The sequence below is a fragment of the Oryzias melastigma genome, linkage group LG5 (assembly GCF_002922805.2).
Source record: "Oryzias melastigma strain HK-1 linkage group LG5, ASM292280v2, whole genome shotgun sequence".
Taxonomy (NCBI): domain Eukaryota; kingdom Metazoa; phylum Chordata; class Actinopteri; order Beloniformes; family Adrianichthyidae; genus Oryzias; species Oryzias melastigma.
Window position 1 is genome coordinate 12,134,287 of NC_050516.1, and position 22,691 is coordinate 12,156,977.

At 39.6% G+C, this 22,691-nt stretch overlaps 1 protein-coding gene across 2 annotated transcripts in view; it reads left to right on the plus strand.

Moving 5' to 3' along the window:
* Window positions 1-22,691, plus strand: part of LOC112144981 (RNA-binding motif, single-stranded-interacting protein 2) — a gene marked incomplete at its 3' end in the record, with an annotated part of 44,010 nt that overhangs the window by 12,362 nt on the left and 8,957 nt on the right. For both annotated transcript variants that reach the window (XM_024269923.2, XM_024269921.2), the window contains 4 exon segments: window positions 7,484-7,650; window positions 17,357-17,415; window positions 17,603-17,694; window positions 22,513-22,670. In XM_024269923.2, coding sequence (XP_024125691.1) covers window positions 7,484-7,650; window positions 17,357-17,415; window positions 17,603-17,694; window positions 22,513-22,670 — 476 coding nt within the window.

Below are 22,691 nucleotides of genomic sequence, written 5' to 3' on the forward strand. Positions count from 1 at the left end.
CCATGACTGGGGTGTGCACGTTTCACGTGAATTTTTGCCTGCCGCCATAGGTGTGTTCTGGTACTCTAAACAAAGGGCAGAACAGCCCTGCTGTGCGCTTGTGAAGACACAAAAGAAAGGGAAGGTTGAGAGACAGAAAGGAGGGAGGACTGCGGTGCGAGTCCGGACGTGAATGCAGTGTCCCTGTCACCTGGCTGGAATGCGGAGCCTCTCAATCTCATGTCTGTGAGATAAGATCAGGAGTAGACACACAGGATTTCCTGCCTGCTGCCGACAGAGCACTTCTCAACTTTACTAGACAGTAGAGTACAGTCCTTGCCTAACCTTCAGCTAACACTGACAGATCCTGTTACAGCTCACTATCGTGCATTTTTACGTGACGTCATTGCGACGGTAGGTTTCAATTTGAAGTACTGTTAATGGGAGTCAGAATGGTTAATTGTTGGTTCAAAATTCTGGCTTGTTTTGCTCTTTTTTTGGACGTTCAAAAGTGAAACTTCTTTAACGTTTGCGTGATTGTAGGAGTACACAGCAGGAACTTCATTCTACTCTAGCCAAGAGCTCTGTCTTCATTCAGGCAGACCATAAATCAGAACGCCAGTGTGTAGAGCGAGTCGGTCAGCTGGTCACACAGCCTGGTCTTTTTTCCCGCCCGAGGAAAGGACTGCCGCTTCAGTTGGGTGTGGGGCAGAGAGGCAGGCAGACCTCCCAACATCCAGGAAATCCATGGAATCCGAGGGTCAGACTGGGGTCAGTCAGAGAGGTCCTGCAGGGAGGGGTGATAAAGAAAAAGCAGATGAGAGAGTTAAAAGGAGAACTGACGTAGTCACTCGCTAGTGACACCAGTAACTTTATCAAGTTGAGTCATGCTGTTTGCTTGGACTTCATCTCTCAGTATCAGCTGAAACATTCTTGCTCACTGAAACCCTTCAGAGCTTAATTTAGAGCTGTCAAAGTGTAGCATTTTGAACAATAATCCGAAGTTTTGAAAGCACGTCCGGACAGCCTCAGAGCAGAACGTGATGTTCAGGAAGTGGTGTTATTTATAGATGTTCTTGATTTTTATCAGGAGTGTTATCCTAAAAATATTCCAGTGACTGATATTTGAAGTCATCCAGAAGAATAGAAGTGAAGCATCAGCATAAAATTCAAAAACTTACATGACAAGAAACTCTGTTTGAAGGCTTCATAATGTCGTTGGGCTTGATGTTTAAAAATAAACGTCCTGAAAACTTCTGCAACACAAACAGATGGATTTGACGTTAAGGTTACAGCTTCTATTTTTATTATGGTAGAGTTTCGCTGGTTAAAATATGTTGGTTGTCATTAATGAGATGTATTGAAGCGGCATTAATGTAAAAAAGTAATAATCCAGAAGATTTGTGGTTGATCTGTGTCTACCGTGGTTGTCTGTCTGTGCGGTGAATGTTTCAAAATCTACGCGAACAGAACCCTGCATGGAATATGAATTTAAGCTAGAACTGAACTGCTCAACCAGGGTTTCATTTATATTTCAGGCCACGTTCATGGCGTACCGTTAGTAAGATTTTTGAATCGTTCACCGCTAGGACAGAGAGCCACTGTATACCCGGATCTGCTGCAGAGTTACGCTAGGCTAAGACTGGACACGGAGTGTATGTGGCATCCGCTCTCTCTTGCAATTCATACCAGACTCGCATTTTTCCGCGACAGTCGACAAGCGCTTCTGCTAGAGCTTTTTTTTGTTTTTGTCATCATGGGTAAGTTAATAACCAACAATTATTACCCCATGTTTCTGCTAAGACGAAGCATGATCTACACTTCTTTAATTTTTTTGTTGTTGAGACACACAGAGAGAAGGGTGTGTGCTTTGTGGCACTTCTGGGTCCACTGTGAAGCAGGCGTTACGGTGCGATGTGAAAACACCTTCAAGTCCCAGAAGTTAAGTAGTGAGAAGCCTAAAAATTCAAATCTAAAGTTGACATGTGTAGCATTGCATTATTTGCATTAAGCATATAATTACATGTAACCTAAAGTAATCAAAACACCATATACCACCACCAGAAACAACACAGGTGGTACACATAGGTGATGCTCGTTCATCTGTTCTATCCTCCTCAGCGGGAGTTCCCCAAGGCTCAATCTTGGAGCCCCTCCTCTTTAGCTTTTATGTGAACAACTTGACAGATGTATGCACAAATGTTATATGCAGATGACACAGTTCTTTATGTTCATGCAAAAACAAAAGATGAAGCTGCTGCAATCCTTTCTAGAATTATGGTGCCAGACTTCTTGTGTTTTGTTTTTATCTCTCTTTACTGTAAAGTTTTTTGTGTGGATTTGTCTACTTTGTGCTATTTTTAATTTCATGTCTAATCGTGTCCGTAATGTCTACTCTTAAGTAGGTTTAATGTTTGTATGTATTTCCTTTCCCTGGTGTAGCACTACAGATGTAAATTAGCTCATGTGCTAATTCTGGCATATTTATGTGTTAGCCCTGCTAAAACATTGATTAATATGCCTTGTCCTAACTTAAATAAATGAATACATTTCTGGTCAATCCAGAAAAAGACTGTCTGATTTTTAAAGAATGTATTTGTAAATTATGGTGGGAAATGAGTATTTGGTCAATAACAAAAGTGAATCTGAATCCTTTGTTGTATACTCTCAGCAGTCAAACGATTTTAAGTCTTCACAAGGTTTCCACAAACTGTTGCTGGTATTTTGGTCCATTCCTCCATGTAGATCTCCTTTAGAGCAGGGATGCTTTGGGGCTGTTGCTGGGCAACACAGACTTTAAACTCCCTCCAAAGATGTTCTTTGGAGTTGAGATCTGGAGACTAACTACTCCAGAGCCTTGAAATGCTTCTTACGGAGCCACTCCTTTGTTACCCGGCAGTGTGTTTGGGATGATTGTCATGCTGAAAAACCCAGCCATGTTTCATCTTCAATGTCCTTGATGATGGAAGGAGGTTTTCAGTCTAAATCTGACCATTCATGGCCCCATTCATTCTTTCCTTTAACCAGATCGGTCGTCCTGGTCTCTCTGCTGAATAACATCCCCAAAGCATGATGTTTCCACCCCCGTGTTTTACAGTAGGTATGGTGTTCTTTGGATACAACTCAGCATTCTTTCCCCTCCAGACAGAAGAGTTCTTACCAAAAAGTTATATTCTGGTTTCGTCTGACCATAGACATTCTCCCAATCCTCTTCTGGATCATCCAAATACTCTCTAGCAAACTCTAGACGGGTCTTCACATGTTCTAACTTTATCAGGAGGACACGTCTGGAACTGCAGGATTTGTAGTGTGTTACTGACAGTAGACTTTGGTCCCAGCTCTCTGCAGGTCATTCACTAGGTCCCCCTGTGTGGTTCTGGGATGTTTGCTCACCGTTCTGGTGATCATTTTGATCCCATGGGATGAGATCTTGTGGGGAGCCCTAGATGGAGGGGGATCATCAGTGGTCTTGTATGTCTTCCATATCCTAATATGGTAATTGAAGCCCAATGAGGCAAATCTTCTGTGATATTGGGCTATATAAATAAAATTGAATTGAATTGAATTAATAATTTCTCCAACAGTTGATTTCTTCACACCGAACTTCTTACCTGTTACAGATCCTGGTGCAGTGTAACAATTTTGTTTCTGGTGTCCTTAGACAGCTCTTTGGTCTTCATCATAGTGGAGTTTGGAGTGTGACTGTTTGAGGTTGTGGACAGGTGTTTTTTTCAGTAGATAACCAATTCAAACAGGTGAAATTAATTCAGGTAATGAGTGGAGGACAGAAGATCCTCTAACAGAAGAAGTTACAGGTCTGACAGAGACAGAAATCTTGCTTGTTTGTTGATGACCAAATACTTAATTTCCACCATAATTTACATATAAGTTATTTAAAAATCAAACAATGTAATTTACTTTAATTATTGAGGTATACCGAAAAAATTAGAATAACAAAAGGTTTCTTTCATCTTTTTAAGTGGGAAAACTTGCACAGTTGATGGCTGACTAAATACTTTTTTTCCCCTTTATAAATCCAACAGATTTTGATGTGGAGAAAAACAGCTATGCACTTTACGTCAGTAAAGTTTATGTTGGTAAAGTGTTACATACTTAGTGTTTAGTCGTGTTTAGTGTTTACTCACTTTATGTCAGTAAGGTGTTGCATAATGGTACAAAACCAAATCAGCTGGTTTACGTTTGTTGGGTAAACATGTTCTAACTGGAAAGTGTTTCAAATTAGCACAAGACCGCTTGAGTCTGCTACAGAATCAGTTGAAATTCTATGAATTGTAAATAGTTGAAGAGTCACAGTAATTAATTTAATGTAAAGACTGGAACTAAAGCTATGGTGTTAAAAGGTTAAACACGAGTTTTTCCCTTTTCAGTGACAATTAGGATTTTAGGTAGAACTATGAAATGACACTCATTTTCTGAATAAACTCAAAATCTACATGATTTCTTTTTTTTATTTATAAGATTTTTTTAGAAATTGTAGAGATGAGTGTGTGTGGCTGCAGACCAGGGATTGTCCCAGTGAAACACTTCTTACCTGTGTCTGGAGAATGACTGGGAATTGGCACTCTTGACAAAGAGCTGATAAATGAGATTACAGAGTCTGCGCTTTGACCATCTTTCACTCACAAATTAGCCTCCCCCTTCATCTTGAATTATAGTGCGAAAGTCTAAAGAAACTCCTGCAGGGAGAACTTTACTGTTTCCTTTGATGCTACATGTACTCATGCTTTATTAAAGACCCACTCAGAGGAAAATGTTCTTGTGGCATTTTTTGACACAATAATAAAATTAAACTAAAAATTGAATTTCTGAGTATTTCTTTAATCAAATTGTTGAGAATCAGGAGCAGATAAAAAAGGAGATGCAGAAAAAACGCTGAGTGGGCCAAAAACTCCCTGCTCTGCACTGCATCAAAGAGGGGAAGTGGGGGCGGGCTTACTCTGCGCCAAAGGTCCCACCCACAACTCAGAGGGGAATTTCTAATGAATTACTACTGCTCTGCAGAAACTATGTTTTAGAAAAGGACTTTCTTTTTTTGCTAAAAATTGATGAACGCTTTGCAAATTTCTTATAAGATGATTAGATTGAGTCTGTAGCATAATTTAACACAAAAAACTTTTTGAAAATAAAACTTATGTTATTAATTATATAATTTAACGTGGCTAAACATTTTTAGGTTATAAATAACAAATTGATGAGCTTAATTTACAAAAGACACTGAGTTCATTTTCCAGAGTGTTGTGTTTATAGAAATGTCCACGCCTTTTTGACTGTTGTATAGGTATTGATGGATGTTTGAGGGACCTTGGCTCCATCATTCCAATGTGAAGTTGTGGAGTTTAAGCACAAAGAGTTGTTTTATAATGTTGCAGGCAGCCATGATAATGTTGTGAGAAAAGTCAATGCTCTTCTTAGTATCTGAGTTTTCCCAGAAAACTTTTGTTTTAAATCCTCTGTGCGCTGCATCAGGTTAACTTGAATTGATGAGATTGCAGCAATTTTCTCCCGGTTTCTTCCAAGTCCTTCTGTCTTAACTTTGTTTGTTGTGTTTGGAAATGAGCCACTCCTTCTGGAAAAATACTCTTTACTTTAACATGCAAAAAGCTGAGGAGCAGCTAGAATTATTTATGCCTTCAAAAATAAAAGGCAACTGCGCGGTCCCAGAATGTTTGATCTCCAAGGACGGCCACATAATGAGATGAGATAAGATAAGTAGGTCTTTGGAAAACATCCTCTGGTGGTTTTGCTCGGTGGTGAGTCATTAACCAGAACTAGTATTCACTTTCACTTTACCCTTACAGGCAAATGAAACAAAACAAATAACGTAGAAGGGATGCAGGTCAGTGGAGATAATAAAAACAAAAAATCGAGTGTAATGTACAGGAAACTGCGCTGGTTCTCTTCTTGCCTTTTTCTTTTAACCCTTAGTAGTCTGGGGGCTTTTTGAGCAGGTTTTACTAATTTACAATTTTCTCTAATAATTTATCTTTAAAACAGTTTTTTCTGGCAATGCTTAGTACCCAATTTTTTAAATACAACCCAAGCTTCTTTGTTTTTACTGATATTTTTTACACAATAATTACACAATGAACCTAGAACTGTCCAAAAAACTCAATTTTTCTGCAAACATAACAAACAGTAGCTGTGTTTCTGTTACACAAATGTGCAACTTTATCCAAATTCTAGAAAAAAAACAATTTTGAAATTATATTATTTCAATAAATTGATAAGACATTCATAAACACGGATGTGAACAATACTCTGATTTACTGCAGATACATTCAAGTTTCTGCCACAGCACTAGCACTCATCATCATCTATCAAAGGAGACGTCGGCATCTCATTCAGGTCATTGGGCGGCTTACATGTGGGAGTGGCTACAGATGAAGCAATTTTGAAAATTGTGGGTAGTGATTTTACCGAGGAGCTGTGGATCCAACAGTTCTGCATGACACGCTTGACTTTTGATGAGCTGTGTGATGCTGTGGGACCTGTTGTGGCGTCGGCTGTGCAGTCCGGTTGTTGATCACGTGACTCATTTAATTTGAAAAAAGTGTTTCCATTGCAGTTTTGCGAAAAATGTATAATTTTTTTGACCTCAAAAACACCTCCTTAAGTGTATAAACTTTTTTTTTTTTAATAAATTTTTTTTTTTTCTAAATTGTCTTATTTCCATTTGGCAAATGTATTATTGCAAATCCAATTTATAAGGAACGCATATATTGAGATGAAAGTGTTTTTTATGTTTATAACAAAGATAAAATTTGAGTCCCCCCAAAAAGCAACAAAATAGTCAAAACTATCCAAAAGAATGTCTAATAAGTCTAACTTGCTATGATGTTCTAAGAATTTATTCCAAGGGTTATCACATTTCTGGGTTATAACTGTTATGTTTTTTTAAGCAAATTTCTTTTTAAAAACTTTAACGTTCATTTAAAAAAAAACCAACTATATTAATGGGTGGGCTGGTGTAATTTCCACTCCACTGTAAACAGTTGATGTGATTGGCAAACACACCAGAGTTCAGAGACTACTGCGGGTTCAAATCATTTTGGATTTTCAGCTGCACTTAAAGAAAAGGTTTTGTGCGTCTTTGAATTTCTGATCTTTAAAAGTGAACCTTAAAGCTAATATGGCCCTTTGGAGTAAGGCGGTGAGTCAAAAAGTTGAGTAAAAATAGAAAAATCAATATTAAAAAAGTTTCCTTCAGTAATTTGATGTTATCTGAAGGTAAATCAGAGGTTAATGTGAATCCTTTTCTCTTTGTGGGCTGATCGCCGTGAGGCCCCTCATTCCCTTTATTAGCGAGTGCTGACATGACGGCTGTGTGATTTTCACAGCTATCTCATAATCTCTTCAAATCAGAAAAAAATCTTCCTTTGATTTTGTTCTCCCTCAGAATAAAAACATGAATTCTCCTCTGAAATTTGGTTTTCATTTTTGACGTCTGCGCTTCATGTGTTCCTTTTTGTTTGTCTTCACGCAGCAAACCTATGTGTCCTCCGGCCATCAGATGGCGCCCCCCAGTCCCAACACCAACAGCAGCAGTAACAGCAGTGGCGGAGGAGGGGAACAGCTGAGTAAAACTAACCTGTACATTCGAGGCCTCCATCCGGGAACCACGGATCAAGACCTTGTCAAGCTTTGCCAGCCGTGAGTCAATTTAAACATTCTTAGTTCTCAGTCTAATAAGAAGAAATGCTCACAGAAACCTCTGAGAAGCATCACAGTTAAAGAGGAAGGTCTCGTTTTTAGAGTTTTACGTATGATCAAATAATGATGTCTTGGTTTATGTGTGAACATTTCAAATCATTGATGCCATGTCATGGGAGCATCAACACCTTTGTACTGCTTTTAAAATAGCCTGGGATTGGCTGTGAAGGATCTGCATATACTTACAACAATGACTTAACATGCATTAGGAGCTGTCTATGATCACATTTATTTAAAGATCAACTCAGAAGAACATTTTTAGGTGTTTTTAATGTTCTTGGAGCACTTTTTCTAATGTGGAGGACAAATAAATGATTTAAGATTAAAACTGTGTGTCTGAATTGGGAGCAGATGAAAAAATACTGTTAGAAAAAGCTCCAAGTTGTGAGGTAGAAACGTAAAATTGGGCGGGCCAAAGTCTCCTTGCTCTGCTCCATTCTGATGCATCCACTTGCAGACAAATAGATCCATGAATGTCTTTGGTTTCTTTGTCCGAGTTGTTATCTGGGTCAAAACTGAACTGCTAGAAAGCTCCGTTAGTTCTTGCTGTTTTTATTGTACTGCCAATGTAAGCCTGGGGTTGTGAACTTGCTGGAGAGAGTCTAAACAACGGGATGATGGGATATCAGCCGAGGCTTACTTCTACCCCAACAGTCCCACCTACAACTCAGTGGCGAGTTTCTAATGAACTAATGCTTCTCTGCACAAACTTTGTCCTAGAAAATGACAGTTTAAAAAAATGTCTGACATCAGAATAATTGTAATTAAGAAAAACATTGGTAATGTTTTTCCAATAGATCAAAAGATGATTAGAGTGGGACTCTAATAGTACAACTGTGATTAATTATTGCATGTTTGTTATCACCACTTTTTGTTCGGCAGTGCCATTTAGAACACATACTGAACCTACTGAAGGAGGTTCTACAGGAGTGGAGACGGCACGATGCAGCGTGATGAAAGAGCTCATCTCCAGGGTTATATATAAATGATTTGATTGATCAAAATGAAAACATATGATCATTTGTTGACCTTTTCCAAATATTCTAAAAGAAGAAATTGCCAATTCTCAATGAAGATGAGAGAAACTACTTTTCCGTACTCTGGTACTGCTGTTGTTGTTTGTGTGTTTTGAGGATTTTGGGTATATTTCTTTGATTAATTGATTGATTTTGCAAGATGGCCATTAGTGGAGCCTTCCACCAAACGTTTTAACTCATCCACCCATATATTATACATCCTATCCAAGCTTTTGTTGGGCAGAAGGAGGTTCCCCCTGGATGATTTGCCGGTCCATCATGGAGCCGTTTAAATCTGAGCATCCATTAAACAAGACTGAAAATCTCTGATGGGATTAGTTATTTTATATTTATATATTGACCAGGTTTGATTTCTCATTTAGATCATTTTTCTTTCTGCTATCTCTTAATTTGTTAACCCCACATCATCAGTTTGATTTTCTTTCACCTCCTTGCTGGTTTATCTTTTTTGATGTCCTAAAGTTTTTGCTCAAATTTCTTTAAAAAAAAAAGCCTGGATTAGTCTTAATCCTACATGAGTCCTTTTTCCATGTCCTAGCTTTGGCATGAATGGTTGAATTTTAATGAGGAGGTAAAGGACTGTCCTATTGCTGTTTTTTTTATGATCACTACATTTATGTCGCATGGACTCATTCTGCATTATTTGCATATTTAAAGATAAACTCTTGATTCCGACTGGGTTTGAGTTAACAAGGTGTTAGTTTGGATTTTTCAGTTTGTCAAACAAAAGTTTTCCTTTCTGAGTCTGTTTAGTTTCACTGAGTGCAAAGAAAGAGGAAGGAAGGAAAGTGTCGGTTCTTAAAGTTCACACAGTTAGCCCGTATTTATGCTGCAGGACAAAAATACACAAAATGTTTGCTGGGTAATAACCCTGGGTATTGCTGCATCTACTGTGTAACTATTCAGTATCAAATGTGTGACTTTCTCTAGCTTGACTGTCTATAACTCCAAGTCTTTGTTGGCAGAAGTGTAGAAACCAAAGGATATTCCACCTCTTTGCTTCACTGGAGATGCACTGTTCTGGTTTTCTTTGTAAACCTGAAAATATTTCCGCTTTGCCGTCTGCAGTATAAGGGAAATATTTAGTTTTTTGATCTTCTCATTAGCTGCATTTTATGCACTTTGCTACATTTAGGTCAAACTGGGAGAAGTTAGCCCACAGTTTGGAAGCGAGTGGAGAGAGAATGTAAACACTCCTGTTTACAGTTGGAAGTATTGAAACCTTAAAGCTTCATCATCTTTGATTTATTTCAAGTAGTAACCTTAAAACTGTTTCATCAAATTCATCTATGGAGACGAGTCAACAAAAGCATCAAATTACTTTTTGTTGATCAGAAACAAGAATCTGGTTTTCATTTTAATTGGTATTTTAACCAAACCACCATTAAAGCCGTTTTCTAGTCACTTCCTGTGTGTGTGTGTTTCACTTTGAAACCCAGAGGGTTTCTTCCCATATACTGTACAAAGGATTTAAAAAATAGTTTTATGTTCCACTCAGGGCCGACACAGGCCATAGATGACCTAGGCGGCTGCCTAGGTCACCATCTGCTGGTAGAGTCTCCTATCTGCTGGAAGGGGCGCCAGATCACTATTGGTATATATTAATATTTTTTTCTTTTCTCCTTTTTTTTGTTAAACAGTTTGCGGCACCTTTCATTTCATGTAAAAATAAAAAATAATAATTAAAAAACATAAATAAAAGATCTCATAAGTTTGATGTAATCAATAACTGCAGTGCAGTACCCCTCCCTTCCTGACGGTGCTGCTGCTGTCTGGGTTGAGGGGAGGAGTGGGGCGTGCTGTTGCCGCTGTTAGTACTTTTTAAAATTTTAAGGATGGAAAAAGGACGAGGAGGAAATACGACCTCAAAACAGAGGTTTGTCTGTTTTACTTATATAAATTGCTTGGAAATTCACTCTCCCTGCATTTTGGTGGAAAAAGACTAATTTAACTGGCGGTGTTTCCCAACACCTTTACCAGTTAAAAAGCCCCCTACTTTCATATTGAATGTTAGCTGAATAGTGGCACGGTCAGTCAGCGTGTGTGTCTATAAATGCAGTGTCAAGCCCCAGCAGGGATGTCTGGATCTAAACACCTGGACCGGACACCAAATTCGTTCTCGTCAAGGGTACCATGCAGCCCAGGGCCGGGCCTGGTCCACTCCAACTATATATTTCTTTCTGTTGTAAAACTGTTTCCAGTGGTCTTTTAATTATGATTATGCTGTTTTTTTTTTTTTAGCCAAAATAAGCCTGTTAGGTTTTTAAGACAAATTAGTAGGAACATCTCTACTTTGTTTACACTCTCTCCTGCTAGCTTACAGCACTTCAAAAGCGCTAGCTAGCATTAGTATTGCGAAAAAAACAAAAAAAATGTGTCAAACAATATCAAAGATATCCAGCTGTACAGTTTTGATCTAGATGCTACCTCAGACCACGAAAAAAAAGATGTTTATGTGTGTATTTATCTGCAAATAGATGCTTCAGAATTGTAGCGGAGAAGGGAGACTTTGGCCCATCCACGGCAGTTTCTGCGTCACAAACTTGAAACCGCTCGTTTTAATCTGCTTTTGATCCAACAAAATTAGAATTAAGACAGACTCAGAAACACAGATTTAATCTAATTATTATTATAATTATTTTATGTACATCCTGCATTATGAGAAAAATGCTACAAGAACATGCTAAAACATCAAAAACACTATTTTCATTGGAGTGGGTCAGTATTTTAATGCAATTTTATTATTACTTTTTTCTGACACTAAAAAATACTGAACCAATCCTGTAACTTTTGGAGAAATGTGGGAAAAAAGTGACGAAGCATTTTTTATTTAAAGCACTTTTTATACACTTTCTGAACTAATTCGGTTTTACAGCGATGTAAATTTTAACTTGTTATTAACTTGTATTTCTTCTCTAACTGTAAAATTTGAGCTAATATCATTGCAAGTTTGGCTAGATTTTGACATAGAATGTAACATATCTCCTGAACTGTTAAAAAAAAGTACTTGGTTAATGATGTTACTTCAATTTGCAAGACATCTCTTACCTTAAAATGTAAATATTTGTACTCCAATCTTCAACAAGGAGACGGAACATTTGAGCTTTTAGCCGTTTTTGAACGAGGGTTTACATCTGTTTCCACACAAAATTCACTTGAGCTGCACAACATGTTTAATCTTGTTTGGATCAAAGGCTTTGACTGACTGGTATTGTTTATGTCTTCGCAATAAATGAGATTAAAGCTGCAGCCCCCTTGAAGTGAAGCAAAGTTTTAACTTTGGTACAAAATGAAAGAAAAATCCAAACAGAAATGCACTGTGTGAAGACAACATCTGGGCACGGCTTTGTGCCGGACACATGGTTTGAAAAACATTGAGCTGTTTGTGCCGGAAGGAAGTAGAAGAGATTTCTCAATAGAAATTTTGTCTAGAGCCAGTTTGACTGACACTGTCTGGCTGTAAGCGACTAAAGAAAGACAGGTGTTTATGTGGAAGGGTCCAACTTTTATTTTCAGTGTTGTACTGTAGACATAAACTCTCAGGTTAAAGCCATCGACTGTTTATGAGAACTGTGAGACGACAAAAATGGTTTACTTCTGGCTCCAACGAAGTCAGTTCTGTCTGCATTTTTTCGTGGCCACGTTGGAACCAGGAATCGCCAGTAAGCTGTGTTTGATCCGAGTTGTTCTGAGTCATCCTTTATATGGAACCACTCTAGCCAATCAGGAGTAAGCTTGTTGGAAGTCCAACCCCTACAATTTGAGAAAACTCTTGGGAGAAACTGTTAATCAAACGTTTCAAACATTAGACGTGAGACCACATAATTGTATAAATAATCGTACAAAAATTACAAGAACATATACAAAAAATGAATCAGATCTAGAATGATTAGTCCAGCAAATAGAATGACTAAATAATAGTTGTTTATTTCTCTATAGAAGTCTATTGGAGTTTGGCTTCCTGGAGCCATTGGGCACTTCCTGTTTGTAACACAAGGGGAGGAGTCACTTAGTCCAGTTGTCATATACATACAGTGGTTCAAACCAACAATTATTTGTGCTCTTAGCTCAAGCTATTTGTTGAGCATTCATTGTTTAAGAGGACTGGACACAGTAAGTGTGATGTCACTCATAGGAAATGATTTGCTTCCAGTTCCAATGAAATAAAATCAAGTCATTCGCCATTTTTTCATGAAACGGTCGTCACCATGTTGGAATTAGAAATCTCTTGTATCTCTTGGCAGTGATTGGTCCGGGTTGATCTAATTCCTCATTCACGAGTGAGCGTGTTGGAAGACCACACCCCTTCCACTCAAAGTAGGCGTGGTCTGTTACAACCTTTGAACGTCCAATATGACGCCTCATATTTTTAATGTGGCATGTTATTGGTCACCGTATTAGTTGAAAAACTTGCACTACATCAAAAAAATAATGACAAAAATGAGTAAGAACGTTTTAAAAAGAAGGTAGAAGAGCAAGAAAGGTCAGTCTGACAAATAGAATGAGTTATAGCTGTTTATTTCTCAGTGTCTAGAAGATCTCCGTGGGTTTTTGGCTGTGAGACCAGCGGCTACTTCCTGTTTGGAACATGAGGGGGGAGGGGACTATGTGTCCAGTACTAATAAACAGTCAATGACCCTGACATTACTCACAACAGTACCCCTCTCACAGGTTAAATGGTTTATTCCATGAGCTTAATGGACAAAGACACCTAAGTTTCTATAGTTTAGTAATCAAAGCACTAAGATTGATCATCGTCATAGACTGTGGTATTTTCTTCCTCCATCTCTAACCATGTTCTCACAGGGTAACTGAGAGAATATACTGCACCCATGGCTGATGGGAACTCAAAACCACTGAAGCTTGGGAATTCAAACAACTTATTTGACTCAAGGCAGTGTGTGCAAAACAGAAATTATTGTACCTATGTGTTTTAATGTGCGGTAAAGGGATATAATGTTGTATTACCTACATAAACTTTAGTAACAACGTTTGTTAAACCACCTTAAAACTAGAAATTATACAATTTTTTTTGTTTTTCTCATACAAAAATTAGCCTTTTAAAATAATAAAATAAATAAATAGAGTAATAATGTATTTTTCTGTATTACACAAACTAATTCAAAGTGTTGTATTCATTACAAAGTCGTTTGTGACATGAGACTTTGTAAAATAACTGAAGAAATACAAAATTAAATTATACATTTGTTGGTTGGATTTGAAATCCACTAATTTATAAGTTTTCACATTTTCTGAGGGGTGCTTATCTATTTTCACAAATTTCTATTTGACCCATTATTAATGCAAAAATGCACCAAACCACTTTAGCTTCAAGATTAATTTGATTTAGCATCTTCTTTAAACCAAAAATAAAAGTAATGAAAAAAAAGTTTTTTCATGGTTTTGTCCTACATTTACCTATTTCATTTGCTCTTTGTATACTTTCTTGACCTTGTGTTTTGAAAAAAAAAAGTCTGAACAATTTCCATCAACTCCTTGAAAGTAACCAGGTCTCTGGTTTGAGAGCATTCATACCATAGCAGTGTTTTCATCTTAACAAGCTGCTCTGTCTCAAACCAATTAGAAAACTGGGATAAGTGCTTAAATTAAAATCTGGTTTTATTCTTTCAGATTTGTATTTAATGAGTTACGATTATAATCATAATTAATTCCTTGTCAATGTTTTTTTTTCTGCATAAAAGTCCACAATTTCCCCTTTTTTTTGTCTTTTTACCTAAACCAATAACACTAACACAGTGTCTGTACTTGTTTTCTCCTCTTTAGGCATTGATGAATTACACCTTAGATAAGTTTGACACACCTCACAGCTGAGCCATTCAGCTGGTGTGCGGTAGACATGCCTCACATGCTCAGTCTCCTGTATAGATTGCATAACCAGCTTTAGAGAAAGACCAATTATGATCAAGAAGAATGTTTCCTCTGTGACACAACCAGGTTTGCTCAGATCTTGATCAACAGCTTGGTCTATAATGTTGACCTTACAAAGACACATGCAGATAAAGCAGGTTATATAGCAGCCAAACTGGTTTTTGGTAGTTGCAGGTCAGGGCTACATCCTACGTCATGAGTTGTTTCATGAACTTTAGTCAAGCAAATCCCGCTCCAGAGACCAGTCACTGCAGCAGCACAACTCCAAGTTAGCTCGGATAAACTATAGCTCATTTCAAGCTTTAACTTCGAGTGCAAATCCTCAAAATGTATTTATTGGAGTTTTAAAAGTCCTAGATACACTGAGAAAATCTGCATGGCTTTGGACCACACACATGTATTGTCAGAGCTGCCATCAAAGTAAAGCTGAAATGTGTGTTTGGCATGTGAAGCACGGGAACGTCAGTGTAGAAGCAGCAGAGCTACAGAGCAGTCATTGTGGGGAGGTACAGAGGATTCAAGCTTTGGAGGAGGTTCCAAAGGCTTTTGCTTTGGGTGAAACGTATATGTAACCTGCTGGGAAAGAATGCCAGCTTCTCATATATGGGCACCAGCTGTATGTATGCTTAGATTCTCCCAACACTTTCTATATTCATGAAAATATGCAAAACGATTGTTTGAAATCTTGTCACAGTTATGCTAAAAGTAAAATTTGTTTTTAATTTGACTAATTTATATAAAGTTTGAAGCTCACATGGGATAGAAGTTTAATAGACAAATAAATATTTGTATTATTTCTAGGAATAGATTTAAGGAAACCTATTGCTCCTGTTGCTCTTTCTGACCTTGCAAAACAAGATGTGTTCCTTCCTTTCCTTAATATCAGACATTTACCTCCATGGTGCAGCATGACCTTCCTTATGCCATAAATGCAGCTTTTGTTCTGTTTTGGAAGAAGACCCAAGTTACTCGAACAACAGAACAACAAAAGACCTCATAAAGTTGTTGACAAAAACCGGTGTCCCAATCCAAAGTCAGCTTCAGGGGAAACACAATAAATTGAGACATAAGCCCCATCTTCAAAGACACAATAAAGCCACCTAAGTGGCTTAAGCTGCACACACAAAAATGCTTATTTAAATCAAAACAATATTAATCTTTTGATTTAAAATGTAATTGTAACTGACTGAACATGATCCTAGCTGTGAAGCATGGGGGTAGCTCCATCATGTTCTGGGACTTGTTTACAAGAAGAGCTGATGGATTCCACTTAAAATTAACAACATCATAAAGATCTAAAATATTGTTGATGGAATATATTTAGGCAAAAAATTCAGGTCGAGCTGCAAAACAAGCAGGATAGTAGATCACTACGGTCGAGCAGCCCTAATTTAGACGATATCTTCCAAGATCTTCCATAGTCGTGACGCTTGAGTGTATATGAGAACTGGACTGAGTGATCCCTCCCCACTCGCGTTCCAAACAGGAACTGTCTCCTTGCTCCAAGAATCCAAAACCTGAGATATATATATATATATATATATATATATATATATGTATATATGTATATATGTAATTTTTTTTAGGTAATAATTTTAAAAAGAAAGTTCTAGCTAATCCTAAATAGAATAGCTCTTCTGTCTGACTGTTTATGTTGATCTGTGCTGTGTAAACTTCTGGTTACAAGTGTATATATTAAAGACTGCTGTGCAGATGTTACACAATGGTGGGAAACTACACTGACCGCCCAAAGATCGTTCACCGGCAATATATAACTCATGCAACAGACTGCACCTTAGAAATACAAGAAGTTTAGTGTAGCTCTGGATGCATTAAATGACAAAAAATGTGGCACCATAAAGTCAGCTTGGGTATGAATGTGGATGCTAAATAAACTGAGGAGATGCGGTCATAGTGGTCTAAATTTAAAGTCCCTGGTCAGGTCTGAGTCCAGAGACCACTAAACGTGGTGGGGCAGTAGGACCCAGGGGTGGAAAATGTGAAGGAGGGAGAGTTGGGAAGGAAGGCAGAGTGGAGGGGTGAAGCATCAGGTTACAGTCTACATTCCGCCCAGACGCCATGTCGCCCAAACACAAGAGCACCAGCTTCCCTTACGAATTCACCAGACTCGGTGAATTATGCTGCAGTGCTGATGCACCATCTTCTCACAATGCATTCCTACAGTCTGCCAGTCTTACATAACGTGTTGACTTTATGGCATTTAAAGTGATTTTCTCTCAATTTTTGCTTATGATTTAAAAAAAACTCCTTTTGCTCTTTCACATTCTTGTTCTTACATACTCTTTAGGAGTATCAGAAGTTCATGCCTGCTAGATCATTTTTACTTTTTTTTATGTACAGCAGGATCAAGCTCTCAGAGCTGCGGGTGTTCGTATGTTCTTTATGTGTCTGGTAAAGACAGACACAGAATAAACAACTTTTTGCCCTGAGGTTCTGTTTCGTCAAAAACAACAATAAGTTCCTGGCAGACGGTCGTAGAAGGGTGGAGGCAGACAGAGTCTTCTGTGGTCCTTAATTAAAGAGCTACAGTGACTCACGGGAAGCATGGAGGAAGTGTTCATGCGAACACCTGTAGACATTGTCCTGAGGATATTTGGACATGCTGGTATGCGAGCGGTGGGATCTGGTCGCTCCTGTTGCCCCCGTGGGCAGTTCAGCTGTTCTTGCTCTGTTCTCTGAATTCTCATGTCTTCCTGCAGGTACGGCAAAATCGTCTCAACCAAGGCCATCTTGGATAAAACCACCAACAAATGTAAAGGTAAGAAAGGGTTTTAGTGTTTACAATCACACACATCTCACTGTTGCTCACTTTGTGGGTTTGGAGTTTTTTTAATTTAAATATCTTGTTCAAAATGATAGAAAAAGCTTTCAACAGACAGAATTTCTAACATTTTTATAAGGCTTCAATTTAGATGTTTTAAATACTTTTACTCTCCGATTTTCAGGCTACGGCTTTGTGGACTTTGACAGTCCAGCAGCGGCGCAAAAAGCCGTCACAGCTCTGAAGTCCAGTGGCGTCCAGGCTCAAATGGCCAAAGTAGGTTACACAAGGCTTGATTTACTCATCACTTTCACATTCCATCCATCCATCCATCTTCCAAACCTGCTTAACCCTTTAACACCAGAGCTTTATCTCCAGTGTTGACGCTCTTTCCACTACCAGTAATGGATACACTCACATTTTAAAAGACCATGAAATAGTTTGGTGACCTGAGGCGTAATAGGTTGTATTTACATCACACTGCCTGTACTGAACTGTGCCCTAAACCCACCTGTGTAGATAGTTTGCTTTCCCTGGGGTGGCCGTGGTGCAGCGGTAGGGCAGTCGACTCCTGATCGGAAGGTTCGATTCCCGCCTTGCCCGCCCATGTGTCCTTGGGCAAGACACTGAACCCCAAATTGCCTCTGGTGAAAGGTTGGCGCCAGTGTTCGGCAGCGGAACCGCCATCAGTGTATAAATGTGTGTGTGAATGGGTCTGTGACTGTAAAGCAATAATCAATCAATAATACTATGTCTTTGACGAGCATTGACTACAACCAAATTGGAATTATCTGTCAAATTTAATGTTAACAATAGTAAACATGAACAGCAGTGACACTACTTAGTGCAGAATTGTTGTAAACAACAGAGCAAAAAGTGTACACAAACAACTGCGAAGCGCGCGCCCAGTTCCCACAGCAAACAGGAAGTAAGTGATCACTGATATTCTAGCGCTCAGACAAAGTCACTTCTTACCGGCTGGATCTCCTAAAGATGGAGGATAAATGCTGACAGGTAGACATGCTTCACACACGCGCTACAGAGCCTGTATCTCACCGGTGCTTCTCCCGAACGAGCGCGTGCATCGCTATTAAATGTCCGATGCAGCGTGCGCCCATAGTTCCGGCGCGCGACTCAGACGCTCAGCGCTACAGCCTCTTCAAATGAAAATATAATATCGATACTTGGTGAGAACCCATCAAGAATCGATGCCAGGAATACATATCGCAATATATCTTAATATCGATATTTTCGCACACCCCTACCCATTACTGTGGGGAAAAGGGATCTCTTTGATCAGTGACAGAGTTTAATAGAAATCTGGGCAGATGAGAGGATACAAAAACCTCAGACATAAGCAGAACATGTTTAGCATGGTAAGAAAGACTCCATAAAAGGTGTGTCTTTGATGTACTGAAGCCTTTTTCCTTTGTTTCATGCTGGATGATGAGTAGAAGAGTTAATGCTGCCACTTACTCTACTGATGCATAGAATAGTATTTGTGCTCAAAGTGAGTCCTTTCTACCCCACAGTTAGGAAACACCAGTGCAGATTGAACCATTCTTAGGCCGAATCCGAATTCTTCCCCTTCGGCGTCTGCCTTCTCCTACATTTAGCCCTCCAGGGAGAGAAAAGTTCCCAGTCATCTACGTTAGTACATAGCTTCCAGTGCTCAGAGCATACATGACAACATCGGTTTTATAACTTTAAAAAGTCATGCTACAACAAAAAAGTTATTACCCAGCCAGTAAGGCCAAGTGGGCTCCATATGCTTCAAAGGTGGGCGGAAAATATGGACTCTAAATGGGTTTGTCCACATTAGGTTAAGTGGGCACTCAGTGGACTGACTAGCGTCGCAAGCCAGCCGCCCGCTGGACAGCATAGCGAGTGCTGCTGCCCAGGGGCCGGCAGAGCTAGCAGGGTCACTGCCCAGGCTACTGGTCCCTGGACAGTGGTGCCAATGTGGGCAAACACAGGTGGAGCCACCATAGAAACTGCAGACAAACCCATTTGGAGCCCACATTTTCTGCTCACTTTTAAACCATATGGGGCCCACTTGGCATTGATGGCTGGGTACTTACATTTAAACGTAAACTTGTGTGTGTCAAAACACACCCACATGAAGTAATGCTTTTAGGTCTGGGTCACAAGTGAGATGTGGAGGAATACCCAACCCTAAGTCCCTACTGCTCTCCCTTAAAAAAAAACAAGTCTGGACACGACTACAGCTCCAAATTGGAGCAATGGGGAGGAACCGTAGGGGTAGGGAAGGAATTCTGAATTTCTGCAGCTTTACCCACTTGACTTTTCTGCAAATGCACACACTCTACCTCTATACTATGTGAAGTCAAACTGCCACATTCAACTGTCAATCTGTTGGCAAAAGTACAAAATAAACTGTTATTTTTAGGGGTAGGGAGAGAGATCCTGTCATAAGTCAGACTCAGACTGGGCTTTTTAAGAGCAGCAGTGATCTTGTTCTCAGCAGCTCATCTGCTCTGTCAGTTCTGTGCCTCACACTCATCTTGTGTCCTTTGGCTTCATTGCCTTCTCATTGTTTTTTTCCCTTTCTCCCCTGCGCCCCGTCTATGTTGCTAACCTGCTCCTGCTGTTCTGAGCTCTTTGTCAAAGTGTCGCCAGTCAAAGCAACTCTTGTCGGCCCATTAAGCTGATCCCAGTGGCTCTCAGACTCCCCTTTGAGGGAACCCAGGGGAGGGTGCCGCTACCAGCATTGTCAATGGCACCGACACAAAGGGCGGGCATTGTCCACCGTCTGGGTCCGGGCCTGGGGCTGACACCGCCACTTAATGCACTCCACCCCGGTCAGCCTGCCCCGTCCGCCTCTCCTGCACACAAACATACACACTGCAACACAACACCAGGGTCTTCCTCAGCAGAGTTCTGGAAAACTGTAACAGATCCATGCAGCCAGCTGACCCAAACCCGACCAGTGCAACCAAACCCACAGTCTCAGTTTCTGTTAGACTGCCACACAATCCCGTATACCTCAACACTCGACGAATGCAACTGGACACCTAAACTTGACTCACCCAGACAGCATGTGCTCAGTCAGAGGTGTTGATAACCACTATATAAACCTAAATATGCACAGCTGCTCAGAACCACCGGGTCACTTCCAGTCAACACAGGCCTTTGTTGTAAATCGGCCAATACTGTGCATTTTTCCCAGCATGCACTTTCGCTGCGGTTGCACAAAGTGCTACTTCCAAGCCCTTGCAGGGGCTGCTGTCAGATGACGCTCTGTCCCCGAACAGGTCACACGGCCTGCAGGCTGCAAGCCCAGAGGAGCTGCATGTGTTCAGGCAGGGAAACAATTGTAGAGTTAAAAATAGAGTCTTTATTACCTCTCCACGCTTCCCACTTCAAACTCAAATCTTCTAGCGTCAGCTCACATTCGCTCCTACACACACAAGCCGGCAGATACGTCAACGCAGAGACACACCTAATAGATGTGACGTGCAGGAGAAAAATGCACTGACGCCTCAGCAAATATTATGTTTTTATAAGAAAATTCTCTTTTTGCTGATTTGGAAAGGAAATCCAAAAAGACTTAAAGTTAATGCTATTCTTAAGCCTTTTAGAGTAAAATATATATCCATATATATGATGATATACTACCGTTGACACACTAAACAACACATTTTTTATAAATTATGAGTTATTTTTGCAAGCTCGTTTCCTACCTGGATATAAGACGAGTCGATCTCTGAGGCTCCGCCTTTTGAACCTTGTGGGTGCCGCCCATTTCATGATGTTAAGCAGGGTCGACCAATTGATCTTTTGCCATCTTTCAGGACAAAAAATGAGGTAAAAAATATTTGTAATTAAAATTAATTACATGTAGTTCACTTTCAGCTGATCCCTTTCGGGGTTGCCACAGCGTAACAGCACCCACTGTTTCGCATCAGTGATTTGGCAGAGTATTTTTTTTTACGCCGGATGCCCTTCCTGACACAACCCTGTACTTGAGGGGCACAGGGACCCAGTTAGGCAGCAGCGTCAAGGGTCTTGCCTAAGGACCCAATCTGGGTGGGGATCAGTGGACAACCCTGGGAATCAAACCCAGGGCTCCTGTGTGTCAGCCCTTCACCTAGCCCACTGAGCCACCCAGCCGCCATATTCAATTATTAATCGCATTATTTACAATATATTTAAAAGCTCAAAAAAGTCGCATGATACAAGTCCTTTAAATCATTTTAAAAGTTTTTGGTTTCATTTAAGCTCAGATATACATCTGTATTTTGCATAAATTAAAAAATAATTCTTCCTGGACTATGATTGAGGATAATATGTCCTCTCTATTCCAATTTCTTTTTTTTCTTTTGCTTGCTGATAATACAAATAATTTATCTTCTTTCAGAGCAACACCTCTGAAGCTGGGTCTTGATCTCCTCTACCTCTTATTCCTGTGTTTTTGGTGGTGCTTGTTTTTCAGTCTCTTTAATTCAGAGAAATATTGCTAACTATTTCTTCATTATTTAAATTGCTTACATTTTTCCAGATCAATCTTAAAACAGTAAACTGTGGGGAAAAGAACAACATGGTGCCTAATGGAAATGAAAAATCCTTTTAGACTATCATCATGCTTCTGTTCCTTTTACTTTCAAATTGCTCCTGACATTATCTACTTCTCCTCCTGTTAGAGTCCTCCTTCTTCACAAAATATCCATCTATTAGGCTTCCCCCGTTCTCCCACCCTCCTTTTCCTTCCCTCTTTGTTTATTCCTTCCCCTCTTTTTTGGTCCAGCCTCTCCTCTCCTGGTTGCCAGGCTCCAGTTGCTCTGTGAACTCTTAAACTTCATGCCTGGCTTCCTGTGTGCTTTTGCGCAGTCACACAAGGTTTCACTTTCAAGCTGTTACCACAAAACGTGCCTTTGAATTATCCTTATCTTTTAATGCGTGCGTAGTTTTCATGATGGTTTAATTAGATAAGAATTTACCAAAGTCCTCTTTGCTTTTAAAAAATGGAGGACACAAAAAAAAGGTTTTTTGCTCTCTCAAAAATACAGAAAAAGCAACTTTTTAAATGGAAGTGATGCAGTTTTTTGACTGATGTTTGTATTTGCTTTGTAGCAACAGGAGCAGGACCCCACCAACCTGTACATCTCCAACCTGCCGGTGTCTATGGACGAGCAGGAGCTGGAGAGCATGCTGAAGTCGTTCGGACAGGTCATTTCCACACGCATCCTTCGAGATGCCAACGGAACCAGCCGCGGCGTCGGATTTGCGAGGTTTGACCAACTTCTTCAGCT